Source organism: Podarcis cretensis (assembly GCF_951804945.1).
Source record: "Podarcis cretensis genome assembly, chromosome: 11".
Taxonomy (NCBI): domain Eukaryota; kingdom Metazoa; phylum Chordata; class Lepidosauria; order Squamata; family Lacertidae; genus Podarcis; species Podarcis cretensis.
The window spans coordinates 30,915,974-30,928,223 of NC_137180.1; the positions used below are offsets into that span (position 1 = coordinate 30,915,974).

Sequence of the window (12,250 nt, forward strand, 5' to 3'; positions counted from 1 at the left end):
TAGCATAGAGCAGCAACTAGAATGGTGGAGTTGGACTATAGACCTGGGTCTGAGCCCCTCTTAGCAGTGAAGCTCAGTGGGTAATATTGGGCAAGCTATTCTCTCACAGACCAACTAACCTCACAGGTTTGTTCTGTAGATAAAATTAAGGGAGATGGAATCCACATATATACCCTAAGATAAGAGGTGTAAATGCAGTAAATTTAATTTCATGTATTATTATAATTTGATCCATTGTAAGCTAAGCAAATTACATGATAAAAAGCTCCAAGTTACAGTGAATAACCTGGTGGGGTATTTTGCAAAGGGGGAACTATTTAGACATGATTTTATGTAGCCTTACATCTAACATACTTATTTTCATTCATATAAAAAAGGAGTAAATAATAATAATAATGCATCAGAATAATAGATCTAAGTATTCACATTGCTCTGATATTGGTCTATTGCAAATATATTTTAATATAACTCAATAACCTGGGCAAAAGCAACAACTCCATGGGCATCATCATTTGGTGGTATAATTATGGTAACATAACCATTAGGACCAATTTCTGCACCACCCTTTGGATTTTTCAGCCATACTCGAAAAAATTCTTCTTCCTCCGGGATTGTGTCATCAAAGATATTGATTGCTATCACAGCTTCTTGATCTCCAGGTTCAAATATCAGTTCACCTGAACTAGCATAAAAACACACATAGAGAGCATAATTATAATTAAAGACTAGTTATCCAAGACAACCATAGCAAAAAAATGGGTTTGTCATGCAAAAATAAAATGTATCACAGACCATGATAATTAAAAGGTATAAATTTGACTCCTAAGTTTTCTGTTACCATTTGCTGTATTTTATGTAGCATTACAAGAAACATATTACTCATACATACTTTAAGCAACATATTACTCATACATACTTTAATATAATACATTATATTGTATTTTCTTCCTCTTTTGAGCCAGCATGTAGTAGGGATGGTTATGAGTAGAACATACCTTAACTTTAAACTCCTTTGAACTCAAGAAGATGGAGGAGGTGTTTTTGACTGGATTGAGCAATACATCAGATTAATAAAGACTTTTACCTCCAGGGTGAGGGCGACAGAGGTCTCCCAACAGCTCTCAGAAACCCTTATTAAATGGCAGTCCCCAGGATTCACTGGGGGGAACCATTTCTGTATAAAATGGTATGAGAGTGTTTTAAATGTACAATGCAGATCAGGCTTCTATCCTGACTATTTTGGCTCTACAGCATGTCTGTTTACTCCCCTTTCCCTGCCTACTCTATCCTGGGTTTCTACATAGATCCACAGATAGTATTCTCAGTGACTGATTTGTACAAAGCTTTCTGACTATAGCATGTTCACTAGATATTCAAAGGGTCAGAACTGAAGTGTAGATTATAGGATCATATAAGGGTCCCATAAAGTTAAAGCAAAGGGAAGAGAAAGAAGATTGTGGATATGAAAGTTGTTTTAGACATTACAACTAAAACTAGACAGGAAAAACTCATTCCGTCTGCTTGTAAGTCAATGGATAAAATCAGGAACCTACCTCGGTATAAAATCTGATTGGTTGGAGATTGCAGTCAGCTCATAAATATAGGAGTAGGAGTCTGCAGACAAGACAATTAGACTTTTGTTGGAATTAAGAGACACTACACTGACAGTGGTAAAATGATTGGCAGAAGGGGCTTCCAGCAATGGAGAGAACTGGTTTTTTTCTGAGTTCCAAGAATACAGAGCTGATTTATCCTTGCTAGCAAAGAGCAAGTGGCCTGCATCAAGAAACAGAAAAAGGAAAGAACTTTAGAGGGACAAATTTAAAATGTTTATATTGAAAGAAAAGAAGAGCTAGTTGGTTAGTTTGCTTTCTATGTTTGTTACATCTAAGCATTTGCTTAACATTTAATTCCTCTTTATATTTTTACTTCAAGTAAAGTTTTCAACTTATTTTTTAAATATGAAAAATAAAGTTTAGAAAAGAATGGTTTTCAGCTATAATGAAATGCTTGCTCTGCCTGGATAAAATTGCTTTAGCAATTAACATTACTTCTGTCTCATCAACTCTTTTTATTTTTCTGTCTAATATTGACATTTCATTTTTATTTCATAGGAAGATTGTTTCCTGCATTAAATTATTTGCTTCTTCTAAACCTGGCATCAATATCCTTCAGTATATTAGTTTCATGTTCATGTTCATGCAACTCCATGATACTACACAGAACTAGTATGCCATACAGAGAAAATACGGTATTATCAGCAACAAAACAACAAAAACATGCCCATTAAGTATCATGCCCATTAAGTATCCTTCTAGATTCAGACCTTAGAACACATTTTGACACCAGAATAAATGTATCCCAATCATTTTCCTGCATATGTACACTGAGAAACCATGGCCAACTGCAACATCTCTCGGCATGCATGTGCAGCAAAAAGGAATATTTGTGCTATTTATACATGATGTTGCCATGTGCATGCTTTTTCCAACAAGGAGATGATACAAAGTGTTGGGAACGCATTTTGTAGAAGCCAGCTGTAAGAGGACCTTCTCCCCACACCAACCAAAAAACCCACATACCTACACCTGAGGGTGGGACAAAAGTATGGATTTCATTTACAGCTTTTATAAAAAGGGACTGAAAATGCCTGAATGAAGGTTGTCCTGTCTCCCACACAAAAACTTCACATGTATTGTTGGGCCCTGTGGAGAATAAGAAGAGGAAGAGCATAAGCTTGCATGCAAATATTTTAGCCAGATAATCAGGTAATTATTTGCATAGTGACTAGCACTGTAGTACCTAAAAATATTTATTTATTTTATGTATCTCAGGAAAAGCAAAAGTAAGATATAACTATAACCACAGATGGGAGCAACTTCTGGGATTTTATTTATTAATTTCTACCTAAGTGAAAGTATTCAAGATTTTCTTTTTTAAAAAAAGAATCAAATAAAATGTAGAAATCAAAATAATTGTAAATTACTAGCTTCTGATGTGCTTCTTGAAAAAGTATATGCTGCACATTTGATCATTGCTAGCCATCCTGAATTCCTTTTGAAGGAAGAACAAGATAGAAGAAAAAAATAATATTACTATTACCATTTTTTTATTATTCAGTAACATAAGTGTACCTTATATTGGCAAGGACAAGATTTTTATATAATAAAGAGGCCATAGAAACATTTTCTTGATAAGCATCATAAAGAAGTAATTTCCGTTCCCATTTCATGTTTCTATTTCCATAGTAACAGCTGAATCTTAATGTATTTCTGTCAAACAGCTCTTGTTTGTATGAATACCTTTTGCAAAAATTAGGTAGATGTCAGATCCAGAAATGAAGGCTTTGGCTCTTGTTACGCCATTGATTGGCAGTTCATGAAGCTTTCTAAATTTGTTATCTGACCACTGGTATAAAAGAGGAGCATGTGAGGTGTCTAATGGAGCCACAACTAGATATGTAGTGCCTCCCCTTGAGAAAAGATCTACGCTTAGAACTCCATTCACTGAGAGCTGATGATGGAATCTAAAGATGCCATTATCCCAGAGGAAAATCTGTAGAAAATCAGGGGAGAAGAAAACACCTCTTGTTACAGCTCAGACTATACACAAGGAAATCAGAAGTCATGTTAAAATGTCATTAAGCCCAACATTGTCATTAAGAGCCAGTGTGGTGTAGTGGTTAGAGTGTTGGACTAGGACCTGGGAGATCAGGGTTCATAATCTTCATTTAGCCATGAAGTTCACTGGGTGAACTTGGTCCAGTTTCTCACTCACTCTCAACTTAGCATTCCTCACAGGATCATTGTTGTGAGGATAAAATGGGGACGAGGGAAAGTATGTATGCCACATTGAGATATAAATGTAATAAACATATGAAATACTGGCATGGTGTTTATTTAGGATATGAAAAATCGGGATATGCCTCTTTTAAGTCACACCCTCAAAATGAGCTTGAGGTTGACTGATCAACTGAAGCATTCATGAAAGTATCAGAAACAAATGCAGTACTTACAAACAGAAAGCTATGATAGGGTACATGTAAGTCCAATACAACCCAAATTTGTAACTTATTATTTGTCTATACCAGAACAAGCAGTTTAGTCAGTAAGCAAAGAAGCACCTCTGACAACCCCAGAATAATATAGCTTATTTTAGCTATATTTATTCTAGCTATATTTATTGGTGTGCTTTAGAAATATTGTTTATGAAAATATATAGTAAGCATCTGCAGTCAATTTACAAATTATTGAATGACAGAAATTACCCCCGTCTTCTTACTTCAATTACATCAAATTGAATTTGGTGCATTATTTCTACTCAGATTCTTAAACCATTCAGAATGCTGCAAAAGTTCTGAATACGTTGATCTCAAACAGTCTAAAGAACAAGCACACATTACACAGGAAGAATAAGGAAGGTCTTTCAACCTGGAGAGAATTGGATTCAGGCATACAGCTTGCAATAACCAAGTAGTGGTTTTGGTCCAAACTGAAAAACTTTATATCACTGCTATCCGGCACAAAGATGGTCTGGATCTGCAAGGCGAAAAAAGATTTATCAAATTTAGGGCATTAACACGCATGTAATTTATTTAATATTGTAGCGAATGGAGAAGAACAGAAGGCAAGAGGCGGGCGGGCAGGGTCCCAATGAAATTTTAAAGACCCAGGTCTGCCACTGAAGAGAGGATGGGAACAAATACAAAATAGGTAGCTGTCATTTCCTCCATTATGCCTAATTGCTGCTTGGAGCTTGATTTAAATTTGGGAAACAAGGGGGGAATTCCCCTTACTCCAGCCCAGTTTGGACCCCCTTCCAACTATATGACAACTATCACAGGAAAGCATGCTGAGAGTGAATGCACTCCACCAAATCTATGTAAGTATATTGGGTTTAAAAAACTTTTGGATGAGCTAAAAACGTTACCTGTAGCATCTGGAATCCAGGGGTGAAGGAGTACACAGTGTTGTTAGAAGGTCTATCTTGTTTCATTCCACCATGAGTAATTATTAGGTAGGAAGCGCCATTGATTTGAAATGCCATGCATTGATGAGGATTCGCAATACTAAAATCCTAAGGGGGGAAAATCATGGCGTCGATGACTTAAGGACTTTTAGTACCATGCACAAACAATTGTTTTAAAACAAAAAACATTTATTTAATCTTATATTAAGGTGAGATGAAGGCAGGTTCCAAAGGAGATTCTCTGTACGTAAGAAGAGAATGTTGGATCAGGTCAAAGGTCCATCTAGATCATCATTCTGTTCTCACAACTGTCAACGAACATGCAGTAATGGTTGGTGAGGCAGTGCAGAGTTGCTCACCTGCTTTTCCAACACAGCATTACTGCCAGTTGCTGAGAGGGAGGGGTACAAGGTGCAGAGAGCTAAGCACAGTGCAGGTGGACTGGCGGAGCCAATCCAACATTCCTGCCACTGTGCTCGCACCACGCTGAGCTCTCAGTGCCTTGTGCCTTAGCTTCTCAGGAACCAGCGGTGGTGCTTGATGTTGAGAAAGCAGGTGAGCAGCTCTGCCCTGCCTACCCTGCCCCACCAACTGGCAACACTTCAAGCCTGTAGAGATCCAGGTTCGAGAAGCCTGTGGCCCACCAGATGTTGTTGGACGCTGGCTCCCTGTTACTGTTGTTGCAATATTTTGTATGTCCTGAAACAGTGCTAATATTAATCTGGATTATTCCCAAGTGCTGTTCTTTCCATTTTATTTTCACATGGGAACACTTTGTTTTCTAACAGTGTGTATATACCTCAACAGGAACAAAAACTCCCCGCCACTGGAATATTGAAGAATTTACAGCTGGGTGCGTCCGCAACAATATGCCATAGAGAGAGTCCCCTGCTGCAATGAAGCACCAGCTGGATATTGGTTCTTCTGCAAAACTTTGTAAAATGGACAACACGCTTAATCCACCTTCTGCAACAAGAAGAAAATATGCACCAGTTACTGTGTGGATTGGCAGGAAAAAAAGAAAGAGAAACCCATATTATAGAAGTGAGGGCCTCATCTCAAACGCAAAAGAAGAAAAAGTGTGCAGCAGAGAAAACAGTGATAGATTTACAGCCAGTGACATTGGTCAAGTCAGCTCCTGGGTACAACTTAGTTCTCCTTGTTTTATTAGGCCAATTTGTAATATGTGATTTTAAAAAACCTACTCATGAATTGACTTACTTATCCCAAATGCAGTATCAGACTGTGTTTCCCATTCCACACTCACTGATGTGTTCATCCCATTGCTCCGGGATATTTTCAAGTAGACTGTAGTGTTGGCTTCTTCAATTATGAGAGAATTTGTCCTAAAAGTTATGGAGACCATTACTAAAGTAAAGAAATTAATGTCCTTCATAAGACTAGGGTATGGAGGGCCTTCACGAAACTAGGATCTGAGGCCTGTTCCATCCTCCAAATTCAATCCTCCAAACCATGGGATTGGGTACATTAAGTGTGAAAAGATTCACTAGGTCCAGCAGTTACGGAGTCTGACTGGAATATAATACAGTGGAACCTCAATTTTCGAGTGTCTCAGAAGCCGAATGTTTCGGAACCCAAACACTGAAAACCTGGAAGTAATTGCTTCCATTTTTGAATGCACCTTGGAAGTTGAATGGCTTCCGCTGTGAGTTTTTCCATTTTCTCTTTGCTGACAGTCCTTTGCGCCTCGGTTGTGGAACGCGTTTCAGAAGTCGAACGGTCTTCCAGAACAGATTACGTTCGACAATCGAGGTTCCACTGTACTTACAATAGGGATGACAAAATTCATTTGCACTAACATGAAAGAAAATCACTATAAGGTTTTATATTATTTATTTCACCCCAATAAGATAATTAACACATATGTTTACATATATAGTAGATATACTCTGCTGTGCAAACTGTACTGGGTGGGGTGGGAATTGTGACTCAGATTTGAAGGTCCCATGAGCAGCTCTGCTCATGTAATGTTTGTGATGGAGAGGGAGGGGACCATTTTTTCTGATTCCTCTTTCCCTTGACACCCCCTATGCCACAAGGAAAGCTGTAGGAGGTGGTACAGGCTGGGGATCAGCAAAAAAAAAATCCCCTTTCCCCCTTCCTCCTGTGGGAACTTCCTCTGGATTTCATTATTTTCCTCAAACGGAAGGAGCACGCTTGTTCATGCAAGGGATATTCTGGATCCCACCCTGTAAATGCAATTAATAAAATGACAAACTATGAAGTGTCATAACTCCCATCATCTTACTTTGGGTCTTCTAAGGTATTTTTATGAAAATAGAATCATTCTTTAGTAAACAGATTCATGGACATCTACAAAAAAAAGTTAGATGCAAAACGCTGGAAGAATCCGAAGACATCTACTATTAAAGAATAGATTATCAAGGTATGTTAGCTAGCACGATTGTCTAAAGTAAGTGAAATTTATGGATTAGGAGGTAATAAACAGAACATAGTTGTTTTTGTTAAGAGCTGAAAACAGTTAATTGAGTTATGAAAATGAAAAATATGTAATGATATCAGTGCTTATAGTTGTGTATTTAATGATATATCTTAGATATGTTTGACTTATGGGTTTATAAGCATCTACATTTATCAGTATTTTAACATAAATTTTTAAAAATGAATAACTGAACCAACATAAAATGCAGGACAATATCCTATCCACAAACAAACAAAAAGTGGCATTTACAGTGATGGCATTGCTGGTGTACCTATTCGAAACTGGGAAGATACTGAAAAGTCCCAATGGGGCTTGATTCTGCAACACTGTGATAAAAGTTTCTACTCTTGTGCCCAGTCTGGCTCCACCTGTTGGACTGAACAGGGTAACAACAAAATGTTCATCCATTTCTGGTTCAGTATCTAGTATGGCAGTTATATGCAAAATCTGTAAGAGAAAACAAATGTATAAAGTGAAATTATTGCATAGACAATGACAGTGAATTTTTGAAACAGAAAGTAGATAGATGCCAACTTCACTATATTATATTGGAACTGTTCTACACATAATAAAATGGCAGACTTCTGGACTGTAACATTTCAGACAATGAAATCTCATTTTCATATAAAAACAGAAAAACCTGTTTTTGAATGATCCACCATGCAAATTCTCACGCATAGTGTATTTTTGTACATACTTTTTGCTAATCTAAGCATTATACTCTGTACTTTCCTCTAATATACGGTTTATTGTAACACATCTTTGGGTTGGAAAATTGCATCGTAAAATGAGGAGGTGTGTGAATTTTGAAGGAAAGCAAAATTTTGTTTTGTATATTGGTACAGAAAACAATAAGTATAGGTTCTCATTAAAATAGGAATTTCTTCCTCATCCCTATATGAAACCAAGTAACATTTCTTCCACTTTGTAATAACTACCTGCATATTACCTTGAATCTGACTCCCTCTTCTAGAACAACATAGCCTTGTGATGGAGTCAAATCTATAGATGCTTCAGAAGAATTTATCTCTCTCACAAGATACTGGACAGTCACAGTTCCAAAGATTCCCTGAGGAGGTTCCCTGATAATGGTTAGTACTGCAACACTTTCCATTAAATATAGTGCTGATGGTTCCCTTAGAAAGAAATGTTCACTGTTGTTGAAGGACAAAACTCCATGGCCATCATCATTGGCAAGGATGGTAACAGTGGCTTTGAACAGAAAATGAATGCAATTATTAAAATTCATCTAGGATAATCTTACCCATGTTATACATAAACGAGCAAAAATGCAAATGTGTTGCTATAAAACCCCAAAAAATGATGGATCTTAGAATCAACTATTAAGTATGTGTTTTCCTTTGTACAACATTTAGCATGTGATGTTACTATTTCTTCAACTAATTGCAAAACAATACCACAGATTGTTTGCTGCTAATTTTCTTGTCCCACAAATATTAAACAGTGCTGGTAGCTGGATAATTCTCTTGTTGGAATTTAACAGTCTTGAGGAAAAACACATAATTATCCGCTGGGGCTAACTATGGTTTGTACAATGTAATTCTGTAATCACAACATACAGAACTAGTTTTAAGATTAGTTAATGTTACCTGTTGTGTTTTCGCCTAACTCTAACCCAAGGGATGGGTTTGTCAAAATAAGCTGGAATCTCTCATCCCCTTCAGGAATCTCATCATCAAAAATCATAACATCAACATATTTATACCTTTCTCCATCAGCAAAAGAAAGTGTCTAGCAACAAAACACAATGACACGGTATTTTAGAACATTTCAAAATTCAATACTTCATAAAAATTCAACAAATAAAGATAGGAAGAAAGATGCAAATCTTAGGTGACTTTTCCAAACCAGTGATGGTAAGTATTAAAGACATTATAAATCCTTTTCAGATGACAAATGAGTATTCAAGGCACATGTGGAGCTCAGGAATGTGATCCTATCTGCCTCTCACTCTTACTTCCAAGTACTTATCTGAAAGTCAGAACTGAACCTACATCTCTATATAAAATATATACACTTACAAGCTCTCTCCATGCAGCTGTGAAACCTGCCTTTCACATGGTTCCTGATCACATGGTGCATTGAGCACACATGAATAGATCTGTTCTGACCTTTGGGTGAATGCCCAGAGGTTGTAAGTGGGCTCAATCCCTCTCCTCTCTTATGTTCATACTATATGTGCTCACCATATGAAAAAGGTTCCATATATGATTTATTATTATTATTAACCTGTCAAGATGTTTGTGCTTCCTTTCCCTTCTAGAAAGCAATCGGTTCTCCTTTCTTCTCCTTCCAGCCCTAGAATTTAAAAATTCTAACTAGGCATGTTGTCTGATTATATTTCACTGCTGAAACAAATTAGCTGGCTGGTACTATGGTGAACAGTATTTTTTATTAAGGTTAGTTCTTACCTGTGAGGAAAAATTAAAATCCAGCCCTTGATGTGCTTCCAGATTCTGAGCATACAAGAACAAGGACACTTTACCGTAAGATCCTCGGTCCCGGAATGCTACTAATGTCAAACTTCCATTTACTTCACTTATTTCAAAACTGTTGGGGGGAAAGAAGTACAGCCCTTCCCAATTATATGTATTGACAACAAGTTTATGATTTCATTGGCAATATTCAGATACTTTATTAGGGCTGCCATACGCCCGGGTTTCCCCAGACACATCTGGGAATCGGGCAGCTCAGCAATTCTGTCAGGATTTTCACTTTTGGGAATATGGCAACCCTAACTTTATAGACAACAACTGATATGCTGGTAAAATGGGGATCAGCTGAGGAGCTAGTTGCAAAAAATACTTTAGTTATGGGCACTAATATACTAGGGGAAGGGAAATAGCTCAGGGGTACAATGTTCACTTTGCCAGCAGAATGTCCCAAGTCCAATCCCTAGATAGATAGATAGATAGATAGAGTACACACACACACATTCCAGGTAGCATGCATAGTTCCCACACCCCAACATCAGTCAGAAAATTTAGTGCCTGAGTGAGGATTTCAACCAAGATCTCCCAGGTATAACAGTGTCTCCCACATATAACTACAGGAACTCCAAAGAGCCTAACCTGCTATTTGAACTTAGGAGACTATAAGCATTTGAGGAGTTGGGAGAAGGAAATTCTGAGGGAAAACTCTTAGATAAATCAGGATACTCTGGTGTATCTGATCCGTTGGATCATAGCTTCTATCTAGAATTCATCTGGACTTTGACTGCTCAAAACTATCAACTGTGTAACACCAGAGGAAACAGTTCAGTGCTCAAACAACTGAAAACAAACATAAGCTGAAGATGAGACTTACTTTGTGTTTTGCCAGCCAACTACTCCTCTTGCTCCATCATTTGCATCAATAATAACCTGTGCTGCTAAACCATCTACATCTAAAGATAAAATAGGTTTTAGTAGCGCATAATATTTTAAGCATTGTTCAGATTTCTGGTGGATGCACAAATGTTTCGAGAACAGTGGATATTTATAACTATATTTGTATATTTATGAGTCAATAAACAACATCTATCCACAAAGTATGGGGGTTGATTAGTTCTGAATGCAGATGCATTGACTTTACTGAATGAAGGCAATAGAACAGAGACATCTAATTATACCACAAGTCTAAATATTTTCTACACTACCTCTAGAATACACATCTCAAGCGAACTACAATATATTTTTCTATTTACCTTTAAGTTTGTAATGAATTAACCCAGTCAAGTCTATAGACATGCAAATAAAGGAGGTCAAACATAAAATATTAGAGGTATACTGGAAACAGCCAGAAGGAGTACTGAAAGTACAGTCTCAGTCCATGCCCAAGACAGTAACTTGCTGAAAGGGACTAAGGATGCAGTGCTAGACAGAGGGATTGAGGATTTAGAGCAGTGTTTCTCAAACTTGGGTCCCCAGCTGTTGTTGGACTACAACTTCCATCATCCCTAGCTAGCAGACCAATGGTCGGGGATGATGGGAGTTGTAGTCCAATAACAGCTGGGGACCCAAGTTTGAGAAACACTGATTTAGAGGGAGCCCAACTGCACCAATGGAACAGCAGATATGCCACCGCCTATCAGCTACATCTTTGAAAGCCCCACCCTACTTATATGCCAACAGAACACTCCTAGGGTAGAGCAATAACTATCAGCAAAAGTAGTGGGTGCAATGGCCAAAATTAGCAAATTTACATCATATCCTATACTCCTCCAGATCACAACACCTGTGTCAACAGCAGAACTTTACACCAGTCCCAGATCTGGTGGAGAAAACTCAGTGACAGCCACTCCCTATCATGTCAGAGCATATGGTATCATGCAACCCAACACCCAACCAGAAAGGGGGAACACAACTCAAATGGCAGAGTGTGTGGCACAGGTCTGTAGTTCTCAGGCCTTGTGGCATATACACTTAAGAGCTCCGAAGAAGGCGCTTTGGAGAGAGGAAATTATGGAGAATGGGCAGTTTTGCATTTTTCACAAAACAGTTTGGCCTCACTATCACAACATAGATGAGAATTTGAGTACATTGCTAACACTTTCCCAGAAGAGGCTGGTCAGGTGGGAGAGGGAAGGGTAAAGTGGCAGGGAGGTTGGTGCAGTGGACACACACTCCGGGGCTTCTGCTGGTGCATTTGCACTATACCGACAGCCGAGCCTTCACCGCATGCCATTTCAGTAAGCAACAGTGACCTGCCTGCCAAGAACCTAACATAGGTATTCCACCCCAACTGATGAGCCACTTCTGCACTTCTCGACCAAGAACCCTACCAAGCCACTCCTGTATTTAAATGCAAATACAGTTT

At 38.0% G+C, this 12,250-nt stretch overlaps 1 protein-coding gene across 5 annotated transcripts in view; it reads right to left on the reverse strand.

Annotated features, from left to right (window-relative positions):
- The window catches only part of ADGRV1 (adhesion G protein-coupled receptor V1), a 241,486-nt gene that overhangs the window by 154,306 nt on the left and 74,930 nt on the right, over positions 1-12,250 (reverse strand). For all 5 annotated transcript variants that reach the window (XM_079995244.1, XM_079995245.1, XM_079995246.1 and 2 more), the window contains 13 exons: positions 10,760-10,838; positions 9,865-10,003; positions 9,043-9,184; positions 8,382-8,644; positions 7,704-7,879; positions 6,190-6,314; positions 5,768-5,934; positions 4,930-5,076; positions 4,431-4,538; positions 3,303-3,555; positions 2,583-2,705; positions 1,554-1,776; positions 478-682 (listed from right to left, as the gene is read on the reverse strand). In XM_079995244.1, the coding sequence (XP_079851370.1) occupies positions 478-682; positions 1,554-1,776; positions 2,583-2,705; positions 3,303-3,555; positions 4,431-4,538; positions 4,930-5,076; positions 5,768-5,934; positions 6,190-6,314; positions 7,704-7,879; positions 8,382-8,644; positions 9,043-9,184; positions 9,865-10,003; positions 10,760-10,838 (2,150 nt within the window). The remainder of the gene's footprint in view (positions 1-477; positions 683-1,553; positions 1,777-2,582; positions 2,706-3,302; positions 3,556-4,430; positions 4,539-4,929; positions 5,077-5,767; positions 5,935-6,189; positions 6,315-7,703; positions 7,880-8,381; positions 8,645-9,042; positions 9,185-9,864; positions 10,004-10,759; positions 10,839-12,250) is intronic.